This window comes from Aedes albopictus, chromosome 3, assembly GCF_035046485.1.
Source record: "Aedes albopictus strain Foshan chromosome 3, AalbF5, whole genome shotgun sequence".
Classification (NCBI taxonomy): domain Eukaryota; kingdom Metazoa; phylum Arthropoda; class Insecta; order Diptera; family Culicidae; genus Aedes; species Aedes albopictus.
Window position 1 is genome coordinate 124,517,268 of NC_085138.1, and position 14,148 is coordinate 124,531,415.

A 14,148-nucleotide genomic window follows, 5' to 3' on the forward strand; every position below is an offset into this window, starting at 1 on the left:
CACGCAATCAAAAGTTATACATTATTTTGTGTATTTCACTTTTTTTCGAGTTCAGTTTTCATAATTCAAAACAATTATAAAATACACCAGGAACGCCATCGTTCACTCATTTTCAAGGCTGTGACAAAAATCATACTAATTTAATACACTTTTTATCAGTCCGTAACAGCGTTTCACCCCGACCACCCTCCAGTAGTAAAAACTCCAACATGATCACCGGAGAAATTCCAACTGTGCGCGACGCGAGTCTTGTTTCATTTCTAGGTCAACATGGCTTTTGAGCTTGCTGCTGTTGCTGTTGTTATTGTTAATGTTGCAAGTTCAGCGGCAGGCACCAGCCAGCAGCATTGTTTCCACTATAGGTAGTTTTGTGGCGCTCAATGGATACATGGCTGAGCTGACAGACTACTGCCTACCAACTGCCGGGAACTGGAAGGGAGGGAAAGGAGATGCTGTTTTTATTTTCTAGCCAGGCCACCAACCACAACAATGTAATGACCTGTTTTATGATTATTTTTATTGTGTGGCGGTGCGGTGCGGTGTGGTTGGAATATGCGCATACTTTTCGGTTCAGGAGGAAAAGTACCCACCGAGGCCCCCGGGAGGTTCACTATAGTCAGTCAGTCGGTTTTGGGAACGTGACCTTAGACATTTGCTTGCCACAGCGACGCGGTCAAGTTCAAGCGCCTACCGAAATGTCACGACTTTGCGCCGTAAAGTCGATGATCCATGGGAAAATTGATGGCATTTTGATGTAAATTTTACGGACCGGGGCTCATCGAACACACGAAAGGTTATGAGGGGACTTTTCATGGTTTCAGATTTATGAGGTCACAGAAGGAACAGGGGCTTATAGATAGAGCTTTGGGGTTTCGATACATCGGAAGGGTTGGTTCATTAACATAAATTATTTTAACTTTACATAATTATGCATGTGAATACAACTTCATTCTGACCCGAAAATGAGCAACCTGTTGGCTGAAACTTCATGGCGAACGATCTTGTACAAATACAATTTTGAAAGGCCACATTTTTTACACATGTTGGAAACATGTTATGAACATAAAACGATCTTCCTTATTCAAAAGGTATCCCTAATTTCATTCTACTCAGAGCAAATGATTGAAAGGCTGTCTATTCAGATTATTATTTTTATATTTTCTGTTGGAAATGAGTTCGTATGATGACAAAAAGAGTTGTTCTCGAATAGGATGAGTTTGGGAGCGTAGGATTACTAATGATACATTGCGAGGGGTTTTTATCTATTTCCCGTCTATCTAAGCATCGACCAATAATGATCGAGTTTGTTATTGCACCTTGCCAAATTTCTCATGGCCAATTTGGTATCAATTATTCATTCATAAATTAGCTTCCATATCATGTGAAAGAATATTGTGAAAGAACTACAATTGCCTTAAAATAATAAGATGAAATGATTGTCCCTCGAATTCCGTTTCCGTCTAGTTCACGTCTATTCAGCACATCTTCTATGTAACTCTATGGTACATAGGATGGTCAAAAAATATAATGTGGTGTGTTGATCATGTGTTCAAAGTACGACTGAGTAGAAAGCTTTTAAATTGACATGAATGTAGCTTTGGAAAAAGACCAAAATATATCAATTAATATTTTTGCCCACAGTGCTATTACAGTGCAACGAAGAAATCTTCCACTGTGGTTGTGAAATACGATATTTCGTATGAAGAAAACCCACACACACGTTTTTTTACATCCTTCCTAGGCGAAGACAAATTGTTGTTTGCATTACACTGACGGGAGAAAAGTGATTTATCTATTTGACTAATTTAGCATCAGTGAAATCCAACTTTGAAGTGACACAGAGCTTTTGTGGGGTTTGAGTTGAACATGTGTGAGTTCAACATGTGAATCTGGCGAAGTGCTAATGGAACGGTGATGAAGAACAATTCGGCTAGCTGTTGCTTTGGTGCGGTTGCCTTCGTCGTACGCAAAACGAGAAAAAAAGGTTCAACTCGTGAGTGGAGCGATATTGAAACGAGAAATTTTGCATTCATTTTCGATTATCATTACTAAAGGGACTGGTTATTGATGCTCTGCATCCTTTTGCTCTCATCTGATGAGCCATTGGCAATATCTGTAATTATAGGCTATTTCCTGTCTGATATGACGGAAATTAGCGCATATGATGAAGTAGATTTCTACCCTACATAGGAAAAATTTCGTGAAAAAAAGCCAAGGAAATTTGTTTCTATTAAATTGTTTACCAACTTTTTCCTGCAAAATGCCTCAATCAGTAAAACAATGATGATGATACGTACCTGAAACGAGAAAAATAGAAAAAAATGTCAATTATAGAAAAAATTGAAAAAAATGAAAATAGAAAGCTTAATATCATTGAAAAAAAAACTTTAATTCATTCACCTATCGGTGATGGTGCTTTTTCGAGCCTAAAACGTATCATTTCAACAAAACTCGTGACGTGTTGATAAATATCGCACTTTTGTCCGATCAACTAATATTTAATTTGTCACAATAGATGGCTTCTGTTTACATATTGTGATTTTTGTATCATCGTCCGTGGCACCCATGGCTAGGAAAATCCAGGGGCGTCGCATGATAAGATTTTTTTTTTCTATCTCATCAACTAGTACAGTAAAACATTAAGATACCTAGAATTTCTTACAGAACAAATCGGAATAACCAAATGACGGACCGCACTGTTGATGAATTGGTCATTAATCAATTGGAGCGATAGATAAACTTCATAAATTTTTTCATATCGAATAGGCCGCCTACTTGGGTTGTCTGGTCATCACTTTTAGACTCCGAGTATCTTCTAAATAGAAATACACTAGAACTCCAATCGCGCTGTAGTCACTTTTCTAATTCAATTATTTTAATAACTTTGATTGCAATAATTTACTATTTTCAAGTGTCCATCTTGTAGAGGATTTTTTGTTATTGTAAACAAAATCAACTTGACACTTCTAGCGCCGCTGCTGACGCTGTAAGGGCGTGGCAAATTAGATGTTAGTTACACGAACAGTCGCGACACTGGACTTCTGTGGCTAGTTATTTTACAATCTTCTCCAACCTACCTATTTTGCATGTTTAAAAACCTTTAACTCCATTACACAACTGAATTTTGAGCAGCCATATTAGATTTTAAGCCGGCATTTTTACCGACATCGTGAATTTTTGATCTCCCTGGTTGAACATGACTCAAAATTTGTCAACCATGATAAATCTTATATAATTTAGCGCAATTTCATGTGTCGCATGATAAGTATTGGTTGATTTTTATCATTTTTATGTATGGGAATCGATCCCTCACCCCACAGTATGGTGCGATTAGAAGCTTGGTGACCCTAACCGCACAGCGACGAGGTTTCACAGGAGTTTATTTTTTATTTTTTTAAATACATATGTACAGTGATGGGCTGCTGGGCGAACTTCAGTTAGTAAAATATATTAGCGAATTCCTGCTGAAATTGCTCTAGTTGTTTCTTCTGATGTTCCTCCAGGAATTAAATCTGAGAATCCACAAAAAGTTTCTTCTTGGATTCGTCAGGAAGTTCCTTAGGATTTTCTTTTTTAAGAATTCCTCCAGCAGTTCCTTCTGGTAATGCTTCATGTTCTGTGATTTTTCAAGGAGCTCTTTCTAAGATTGCTTTGGGAGTTTCTTAAAGTTTGTCTTAGATTCCTCCAGAAGCTCCTTCAAGAATTCCCTCAGGAGTTCCTTTACGAATACTTCATGAAGTTTCTTCTGGGATTTCTCCACAATTTTCCAAGATTGACCAGAAGTTGCTTCTATGATTTATCCAAGAATTCCATTAAAGATTCATCCTTCTGGGGATTTGATTCGTAATTTATTCCGAAATTCACTCCTTCCTTTTATAATTTCTTCAAGAGCCTTCTAGGATTTTTCAAGGAGTTTCTTCTGAAATTCCTCCTTGAAAAATTCCGAGATTTATTCAGGAATTCCTCCCAGGATTCTTCCAGGATTTTTTTTCCTGGATTTCTCAAAAAGTTCCTTCTGTTGTTTCTCAAGGAGTTCCTTCTGAGATGTCTCCAAGAGTTCTTTCTGGATTGATCCAAGAAATCTTTTCTGGATTTCCTCAAGAATTTCTTGCGTGTTTTATCATTTTAGCTCTTATCGAGATTACTCCAGGAACTCCTTCTAGATTTCCTTCATGAATGTCCCCCATACTTTCTTCTGGGATTCCTTCAGGATTTTCTCCGGAGATTTCACAAAAGTTGATTCAGGAATTTCCTTTAGATTTAATCCAGGTTACCTCCAGTAGTTCTCTCCGGGATTGCTTGAGATATTCTTTCAGAAATTTCTAAAATTTGACCATGAAAAGCTTCCAGGGGGATTCCTTCTAGAACTTATTCCACAATTATTTTAGGAACTCCTTCCGGGATTAAGGGATTCGCATCCCGGCGTTCCTCCTCTATTCTCCAAACTTGATTTATGGAATATCTCCAACAGTTTTGTATAAATTCCTCCAGATGTTCGTTCTGGGTTGCCTTCAAAAGCTCCTTCTGAGATTACATTTCTCCAGGATTTCCTTTAGGGAGTCCCGGTAATAGTACTTCTGCAGGTATTCCACAAGGTTTCCCATTCTCTGAAAGAACCTTTAAAGAAGTCTCGAAAGGAACTTCGGGAATTATCTTAAAATTAACCCAGGACGATTCCAAGTATTCTGGATGCTTGCCAGATGGAATTTATTTAGGAATTTCAGAAAAAAAAAACTCCTGGAAGAATCACAGAGGGAGCTTCTGAAGGAATCCTGAATAGATCCCTGGAAAAATAACAATTGCACCACTCATATAAAATCACGTTGGAGTTTTCATAAAAGGGAGCTTAATGGATGCTAAAATTAGGACTTTTCGCCCCCCAACCCCTTCGTACGGGTTTTTGCTATACCTAATATATTACTTGTAACACTTTAGCAAACCTCCTTCCTCCTTAGAACCGTGATCGATGTACTTAATGGATGACCCCAAAGGTAGTGAATTCTTAAAGGAACTTCTGGAGAAATACCGGAAGAAAACACAGTTGTAATTCCCAGAAAGAGTTATCTTTGAAGAAACTCTATGTCAGTCTAGAAAATTTTTGGAGAATTCTCAAAAGGAACTCAAGGAGGTCCCAACGTAATGCCTTAGTCAAAGAAAAGCGTTGATTTTATTTTAATGTTTTATCAGCTGACAGTATTGGCAAGTGTCGTGGCTCCCGGTGTAGATCTCCCATTTTGTACCACCCACCCACGACATTCAAGGGGGCTGGCAGTAAATGAGATTTGGTCAGTGTCATATCAAAACGCGACAATCAACCGTGAGGTGTGCACGGGATCAGATAAATTGTTTCATTTTGAGCCCTGAAGAAGCCGAAATTCCACGAGAAATAAGTTAACTTTTCTGTTGAACCTCTACAAATTATGCATAAAGGTTGAACATTTCAGAAGAAACTGCTCCAGGATTTTTTCTTTGGAATTTCTGCAGGAACTCCTCTGGAAATTTCTCAAGTTTTCTTTCTAGTAGAATTTTTCAGAAATTTCTCCTTGGTAGTCACGAAATTCAAACATTTTCTCAGAATTTTTTTTTTGAATTTCTCCAGAGGTTTCTTCAGGTATTACTGCATACAAGCGAGCGTTCTTACAGGCTTATATTTAGAAACACCTCTGGAGAGTTCTGAACATATTCTTTTGGAACTTTATTTAAAAGTTTTTTCAAAAGTTCCTCCAGGTATTCCTCCAGAAGTTGCGAAGGATTTAAGCAGACCTTTTTTATGAGTTTTCTCAGAATTTTTTGAGCATCTCTCTACAGAAGTTACTCTTTTTCTTATAATTTTCCAAGAAATTCTTTAATGGATACTCCCGAAGGTTTCTCCAGTTCTTACAAGTATTCATGCAATGCTTCCTTAGAAAATTTAACTTTCAAGTGTTTCTTAAAAAAATCCTCCAGGATATTATTTTTTTTTGTTTCTGCAGAATTTCCTTCAGAAATTTTGTGTACTAAAAAAATCTTCGATAAATTATTCCATAAACATCTCCAGGAGAACTTCCAAGGATTTCTTCAGATATTGCTGCAGTGATCTTTCAGAAAATTCATTGAAGGTTTTCTTCAAAAGCTCAGCATCAGTACCTTTGTTTGCAATTTCTGCAGGCATTCTCCAGAGTTTTCTTAAAAATCCTGCTAAAGACCACCCAAGGAATCTCTCCAGAAAGTTTTCAAGCAATTTTTCCTTTTTATTTTTCTAGGAATTGAGTAGTTTTTATTCTTCGCGGCATTCATACGGAAACTCTTTTACAAATAACTTCTTAAATTGTTTCAAAAACTTTGTTCAGAAATTAATTTTCTTGGGAAATTTCTGAACAAAATTAAATAATAAATTAAATAATTTCTTCTAGGAATTGCTAAAGGTATCATCAGAAGCTTTTTAAGGAATTCCTTCTAGACAATTCTCCATTTTTAAAGAATTCTTCAAATTACTCCCAAGAAAACTTCCAAAAAAATATGCAAAAAATTCCTGCAGCAATCCTTGAAGAAATCTCTGAAGTAATTCCTGCATACATTTCTGATGGGGCCACTGAAACAATAAAAAAAACTTGTAAAATTTCTACAGGAATCTCTAAAAGAATTTTGCCAGGAATCCTTGGAGGTACCAGAACTTCCGAAGGAATCTTTTCGCGAATTACAAAGAAATACAGTAGATCCTGAAAAAAATCCATAAAAACACTTTTGAAGAAATCTCTTCTTGACCCTGAAATGATGAAGAAACCTGGAGATAATTTTTAAGTGATCCCTGAAGTAATCCGAGCAGTAATCTCTGGAAAAACCCCTGGAGGAATTTCTGAAGAAAACTTGAGTAGAATTCCTGTGGAATCTCAGGAAGTGCACTTGCATGAATCTCTAGAGAAAGATCTGAAGGAATTGCAGGAATACTCTTTAAGGAATCGCTGATGGATTTTCTAAGGTTTTTTTTTTATAGAAAGTTGTATAAACTCCTCGAGAAACCCTCTGTAGAAAAAAAAATGAGAAAGATTCCTGAAGAAAAGCTCAAAGATTTTTTGCTGGATTTTCTGGAGGTATCCCTGGAGCAATCTGTGCGCGTATTTCCGGAAAAATAATAGATAAGCATTTGTAAACATCCCTGAAAAAAAAAACTCTTCAGATATTTTTACGTGAGTTCCGGGAAATACGGTTCTATCACATTCGCCCGAAAACCTTTCGCCCGAATTCCAAATGCCCGAATGACAAACGCCCGAATGTAACAATCGCCCGAAAGTCATTCGCCCGAATAGACCATTCGCCCGAAAAGACCATTCACCCGAAAGACCATTCGCCCGAAAACCATAATAATCTTGGAAATACTTTCTTTGAACACAGTCTGATATAAGACTTATACTGTTAAGGCAAAACTGGATCCATTTCCTCACTTTTTGGTTTTTGATTTTTTATAAAATAACGAAGCAATATTTTCAAAATCGGTTTTCGTGCACATGCAGAGTATGGATCAAGGAATCTCCTGATTTTTTTTCAGATGGAAAATGTTTTTAGTTTTGCAGGAACCATTTTTAAACAAAATTACACAAAAAATGGTTTCTGCAAAAACGAAAAACATTTTCCACCTGGAAAAAAAAAATCCTTGATCTATACTCTACATGTGTACGAAAACCGATTTTGAAAATATTGCTTCCCTATTTTATAAAAAATCAAAAACCAAAAAAATGAGGAAATGCTTCCAGTTTCGCCTTAAAGACATTTTCAGCAATATAGCTGTGAAAACATTCATTGGAATTGTCCCTTCTTTTGTTAATAGGCTTTTCTTTCTAGTTCTACCTTCAAGGAAATTAAAATCAATTTGATGTCATTTTTACCATAAATTTCCCTTCTTTCAATCATGGGCTGTCCTTTTAATTTGTTATTTTATGGGGAACCTTGACGTTAAAACAATTTCTGGATTCAAAACATGGTTTCAAAAGAACAGCTTATTCAAATAAGAATACTGCATTCTCGTGATTTTGCTGTTCTTTTCTGCATCCGTTAGCTCACACGTTTTAATTTTTATGAACTATTGTTCATTTTAACGATACGTAGTTATTTCGAGTAGATTAATCGTGAATACTATTAACTTTATTGATGTCTGTGCTGAAGTTTTGGCACTATCCTCTCGATTAACAATGCTATAACAGTTAATGACCAATTATGTAATATTTTCACAAGAAATTAGGCCTTCTTCAAAACATAGGCCGTTCTTTCAAACTAAGCTTATATGATTATTTATTGGCGATAGTCCAGCTGTTCTTGCGATTGGTCGGATACTTAATATACCATGCGTCTGTCCTTAAACTTTCATCATGGCAAACTAGGAAAAAAAACTTGTTCAAAGAAATTGCATGGAATCGGCGGATGACTTTCGGGCGAATGGTCATTCGGGTGAATGGTCTTTTCGGGCGAATGGTCTTTTCGGGCGAATGGTCTATTCGGGCGATTGGAATTCGGGCGTTTGTCATTCGGGCGTTTGTGATTCGGGCGAATGGTTTTCGGGCGAATGGTTTTCGGGCGAATGGTTTTCGGGCGAATGTGACAGAATCCAATGAACCGAATGCAATGGAATTTCGAGCATTTCTGACTTATACAATATGCTATTAGAAACTTTTAACATAACTTAAAATTCCTAACACGGAATTAATTTTAGACCACTAGTTGATCAACTTAGGGGTTGTCCATAATTTGCGTGGTCGTTTTTTGAGAGATTCCGAACCCAACCAGACCATCCCACCCCCTCCCACGTGGTATTTCGTTCATACACAATTTTTAAAATTTGTATAGACCGTGGTCTTTACCCGATCCACCCCCCTCCCCCACAAGACCTCGTGGTTTACAGGAAAAAAAGAGAATATTTGTTACATTTTTCGAAAAAGTACAGCTAAATAGTTGAACATTTTTTTGAGAAAAAAAAATGCCTGTTCCGTTTATTTTGTCTATCACCCGTACTTTCTAATAAATTCTTTAAAAAATGCACGAATTTCTAAAGAAATCTGTCGAAGATTTCCCGAAGAAACCCCTGGAAGAATTTATGTAAGAACTTTTGTATGAGTTCCTGAAGGAATCCCTGAAGACGATCCTGAAGGAATACCTGAGAGGGTTATCCATCCGCCCTAATTTGGCAGCAATTCGGAATCATTTTGGTCAAAATTTTAAAATTTCCGAAGGATTTTCTAAACGAATTCTTAGAAGCATTCTACAGCTATTCCTGACGGAGTTTCAGAAGAAACCCATGGATATCTACCTAAAGGGAATCTTGGAGAAATGTATGTTATACTTCTAGAAATATCTGGAGATTTTTTTTTTTCAACTATCTTTAGCGGACCTGGTGTGATGCTTAGAACACTTGACTATCACGCCGAGGACCTGGGATCGAACCGCACTCCCGACAAAACTCGCGAAATATGAGTTCTTCCTTCGGAAGGGAAGTAAGGCGTGGGTCCCGAGATGAACTAGCCTAAGGCTAAAAATCTCGTTAATACAAAATTAAAAAAAAAAATCTCTGAAGAAACCACTGGAGAATTTTCTAAAAGAAACCTTTGCAGGTTTTTGGATTACTGGATGATTTTTTAAGGAACTTATAAAGCAAACTTGAAAGGAATCCATAGATCTCCTTTAGGAATCCCTGCAAAAAATTAGAGGAAATTCATGAAAAATTCGGAAATTTTTAAGATAAATTATAAATTTTGGATTCCTTGATCACCGAAAGTATTTCTGAAGGAATCTGTGGAAAAATTTCTGAAAGAAATGTCGTACTGATTACTGAAAAAATATGGTAGAAAGTCTGAGGAACTCCATGGGACTTTTCTTGAAAAATTTTGAAAAAAAATCTGGAGTAGGGTAAGTGTTTAAATTATGACTATAGTACCAATTATTCATCATAGTTGATTTTGGCAAAAGGTTATTGTGACCATAACAAATTGCAAATGCTTCATAGAAAATCAAAAAGCGCTCCATAAAGAATGAACATTTGTTCCATGAAAATGTGCAATGTTACCCATAAATAATTAAAAACGTTACATATTTTATAGAAAATGTACCGGTAAAACATAAAATTTTCTCATTAAAAGTGCAATTTTGTACTAATAAATAATACTGAAATGCTCCCTAAAATACAAATGCTCCATAATAAAGTGCAAATGCTCCATATAAAATTAAAATTGTATCCATAGTAAATTGAATATTGCTCCATAGAAAAATTAAAATGCACCATAAAAAAATTAAATTGCACCATTGGAAATAGTATTATCAAACGCACCATATTATCAAACGCACCATATAAAATGTGAGTTGCTCCATAAAAAAATGAAATTCACCATAACTTTAAACATCTGCACCACTAAAGTGGTGCTATGTAAAGCAATTCAGCACTGCCGAATTTAAATTACGACTATATGCTATGTATGGAGAATTTTCAATTTTTCATGGACAATTCATATTTTGTATGGTGCAATTTGATAATACTGAGCATTTGTCTATTTTCTATGGCGCAATTTCATTTTTTTATGGTGCAATATTCAATTTACTATGGGTACCATTTTGATTTTCTATGGAACATTTGTATTTTAGTATGGAGCATTTAAGTATTATTTATTGATACAAAATTACACTTTTAGTGAGAAAATTTTATGTTTTACCAGTACATTTTTTATAAAGTATGGAACGTTTCCAATTATTTATGGGTAACATTGCACATTTTCATGGAACATATGTTCATTCTTTATGGAGCGCTTTTTGATTTTCTATGGAGCGTATCTGTTTGTTTATGGGTGCAATAAATAGGCTATCGTTGATTTTCACCCTCTAACGATGTAAATAAACAAGAAAAATTACAAGTTTCGACTGGATGATGGTTGGTTTTTCGGAAAAAAAAATTTCCGCTTGCAGTCTAACAAATTGCGTTGATTAATTACATATCATCGCCGACGTTTCGGTCCGGCTATTGGACCATCTTCAGGGCTCGATATACAAATCAACAGGTCACACAATTTCGTACAATTTGTAAACCGTCGGGTTGAAATGGGTCACGCCGTCTGGTACACTTTTGGGCCATTCGTTCCGGTTGAGTTTGGGAATTCCCTAGCTAGTACACGGACACTACCTGACGGTGCAGACTATCGCCTCTAAAAAAAAAACCAGACGGCGTGACCCATTTCAACCCGACGGTTGTATTGTACGAAATTGTGTGACCTGTTGATTTGTATATCGAGCCCTGAAGATGGTCCAATAGCCGGACCGAAACGTCGGCAATGATATGTAATTAATCAACGCAATTTGTTAGACTGCAAGCCGAAAAATGTTTCCAAAAAAACTAAACAAGAAAAAAATTGTGAACAACAGATCACGTTCACAAAAGATGATTGCACTCATTTAAACTCCACATTTTACTCAAACCTCTGTAGAAATAAATAATTTTTCTTAAAAATTCGCCTTCTTTGCACCCTTTTTCGCCATAGTGTACCAGTTATGGCTACTCCCATGAGGAATGCATGCAATTAGTGCGAAAAGGAACCGAAGTTATAAAATGTAACCATAACTTGTTGATAGGATGACTGATTTTGGTGGAACTTCTAATGGTTTCGGCTTGCAGTCACAGAAATAAGCGTTGATTATTTTAATTCATCGCCGACGTTTCGATCCTCGGGTTTGGATCTTCTTCAGGGCCTGTGGTTTATTGACTGTTTTAATCTTGGTAATTACACATTTCTTACTTTTACTTACTCGAAGTTAAACAACTTTTAAAGTGCCGTTTTTACACGGATGTATGTCGGGTTTTTGGTGAAATAGCCTCACTGAGGATGAACATTTTAAAATTGTAGAAAATTGTGGGGATGAGCCTCGCCGACTACGACGACAAGATGACCCAGCTGATCGACAACACAACGACGTACGAGAAGCTAAACGCAGATCCAATAAACCGATACGAACGGATGAACAACAACATCGTCAAACGACTACACGCGCTCCAGCTGATTAGCGACAGGGAAAAGTACCATCTCACCAGCTACAACGCCGTGTGCCCCCGAATTTACGGTCAGCCGAAGGCACACAAGCCGAATCTGCCTCTCAGACCAGTCGTACCGAACACGACTGCACCTACGATCAACCTGTGTAAGTACATGGCGGATATCTTGCAACGCTCGTTCCAAAGCCAATACAACGCTGTGGATTCGAAGAGCTTTTGCGTGTATGCCAATAACTTGCGCATACCGTCAAACCACATACTGGTGTCGTTTGACGCGGTATCGTTGTTTACCAACGTCACGAAAGATGTGGTAGTACATGACATCATCATGATGTGGGACGAAATCGGGAAGAACACAGAAATCAACCTAGATTTCTTCCTCGAAATTGTCGGTTTCTGTTTTGATGCCAGTTTCTTCTGCTTTCGTGGAAAATACTACCACCAAATTTCGGGGACCGCAATGGGCAGCCCGCTTTCACCCATTCTGGCGGATATCGTGATGGACAACTTGATCTCCAGAGCTATCAATCTCGCCGGAATTCCTCCGGAATACATCCGAAAATATGTAGATGACCTCTTTTTGGTCATACACAAAGATCAGGTTGATCGAGTTTTGGCTTTGTTCAATGCCCAAAATGAGCAAATAAAATTCACCTCCGAAACCGAAGAAAACCGTAAGCTTCCGTTCCTAGACCTTCTCGTGATCAGACAGGAAGATGGGACCGTGAAAACGGACTGGTATGCCAAACCGATTGCGTCAGGGCGCATTCTCAACTACTTCTCGTTTCACTCCGCCGATCAAAAATTGTCAGTCGTCATCAATTTCATTGATCGAGTCCGGTCTCTGAGCACAATCAGGTCCCGAGAAGAGCAAGACGAGCTGATACGCAGCCACCTGCAAAAGAACGACTACCCCCGTGGACTGATCAACAGAATGCTGCGCCAAACACCGATCACGAACCGTAACGAAAAACCAACAACATACAGGTCGATACCATACATCCATGCGCTAACACCCTCTCTCAAGAAAATATTGAAGAGCAACAACACAGCTATGGGCATCTCGTACAGCAACCAAAATACAGTAGGACACCTATATAAAACAGCCAAGGACCCCGTGCCACATTTGAACAAAAGCAACGTAATCTACAAAATTGACTGTCGAGACTGCCACCGAAACTATATCGGCATGACAACAAACAAGCTACAAGCCCGTATGTATGGACACCAATCTCACATCAATACCCTAGAGAGATTGCTACAAGAAGGAAATAGCTACACGGACCCACCAATACAACAGCTAAAAGAGAAGACAGCACTAATGGAACACTGCATTACCAACCAACACCGTTTCAACGTGAACAATCCATCCATCATCGACATCACCTACAAACGACAAGCTTTGCAAGTGTTGGAGATGTTCCACATCGCTACTACGCCCAACACCGTCAACCGTCGGACAGACACCGACCATCTCAGCTGTGCGTACGCAAACCTCCTCGAAACTATTAGACGAAGCAGAGAGGAGAGAATTTCGTCGTCAAATCGTTTCCGTAGTACACAAACCAACGATAACAACATCCCCACACAACCAACACTAGTCAACCCAACCACCCAACAACCTCCCATACGTCACAACCCACAGTAATCTCCCTTTCTTCGACGGTGAAACACCAGAAAAAGGTTCAAAGCATAACAAAATTCCGGACGTCGAACAGTGTGTAAAATCCCCATTAATTAACTTTCCCGTTAACCTAGCAGGGGTACAAAAATTGTTAAGTAGGTTTTTACCAATTCTTAATTTGTTGCATCCCCACAATTTTCTACAATTTTAAAATGTTCATCCTCAGTGAGGCTATTTCACCAAAAACCCGACATACATCCGTGTAAAAACGGCACTTTACAAGTTGTTTAACTTCGAGTAAGTAAAAGTAAGAAATGTGTAATTACCAAGATTAAAACAGTCAATAAACCACAGGCCCTGAAGAAGATCCAAACCCGAGGATCGAAACGTCGGCGATGAATTAAAATAATCAACGCTTATTTCTGTGACTGCAAGCCGAAACCATTAGAAATGTAACCATAACTGGTGCAGGGTTCCTGTCATTGGCACACACTGTAATAAATATTAAAAAAAGTTTTGCCTCCGT

The 14,148-nt window shown here is 37.7% G+C and overlaps 2 protein-coding genes across 2 annotated transcripts in view; one reads left to right on the forward strand and one right to left on the reverse strand.

Annotated features, from left to right (window-relative positions):
* The window catches only part of LOC109413913 (ichor), a 169,156-nt gene that overhangs the window by 58,678 nt on the left and 96,330 nt on the right, over positions 1–14,148 (reverse strand). The gene's annotated exons all lie outside the window — the stretch shown is intronic.
* Positions 11,865–13,646, forward strand: LOC134290344 (uncharacterized). Its single transcript, XM_062857464.1, has one exon. The coding sequence runs from the start codon at positions 11,865–11,867 to the stop codon at positions 13,644–13,646; it is 1,782 nt and encodes a 593-aa protein (XP_062713448.1).

Coding starts and splice junctions, on each gene's coding strand:
- LOC134290344 (XM_062857464.1), top strand. CDS start 11,865: ATGAGCCTCGCCGACTACGACGACAAGATGACCCAGCTGATCGACAAC.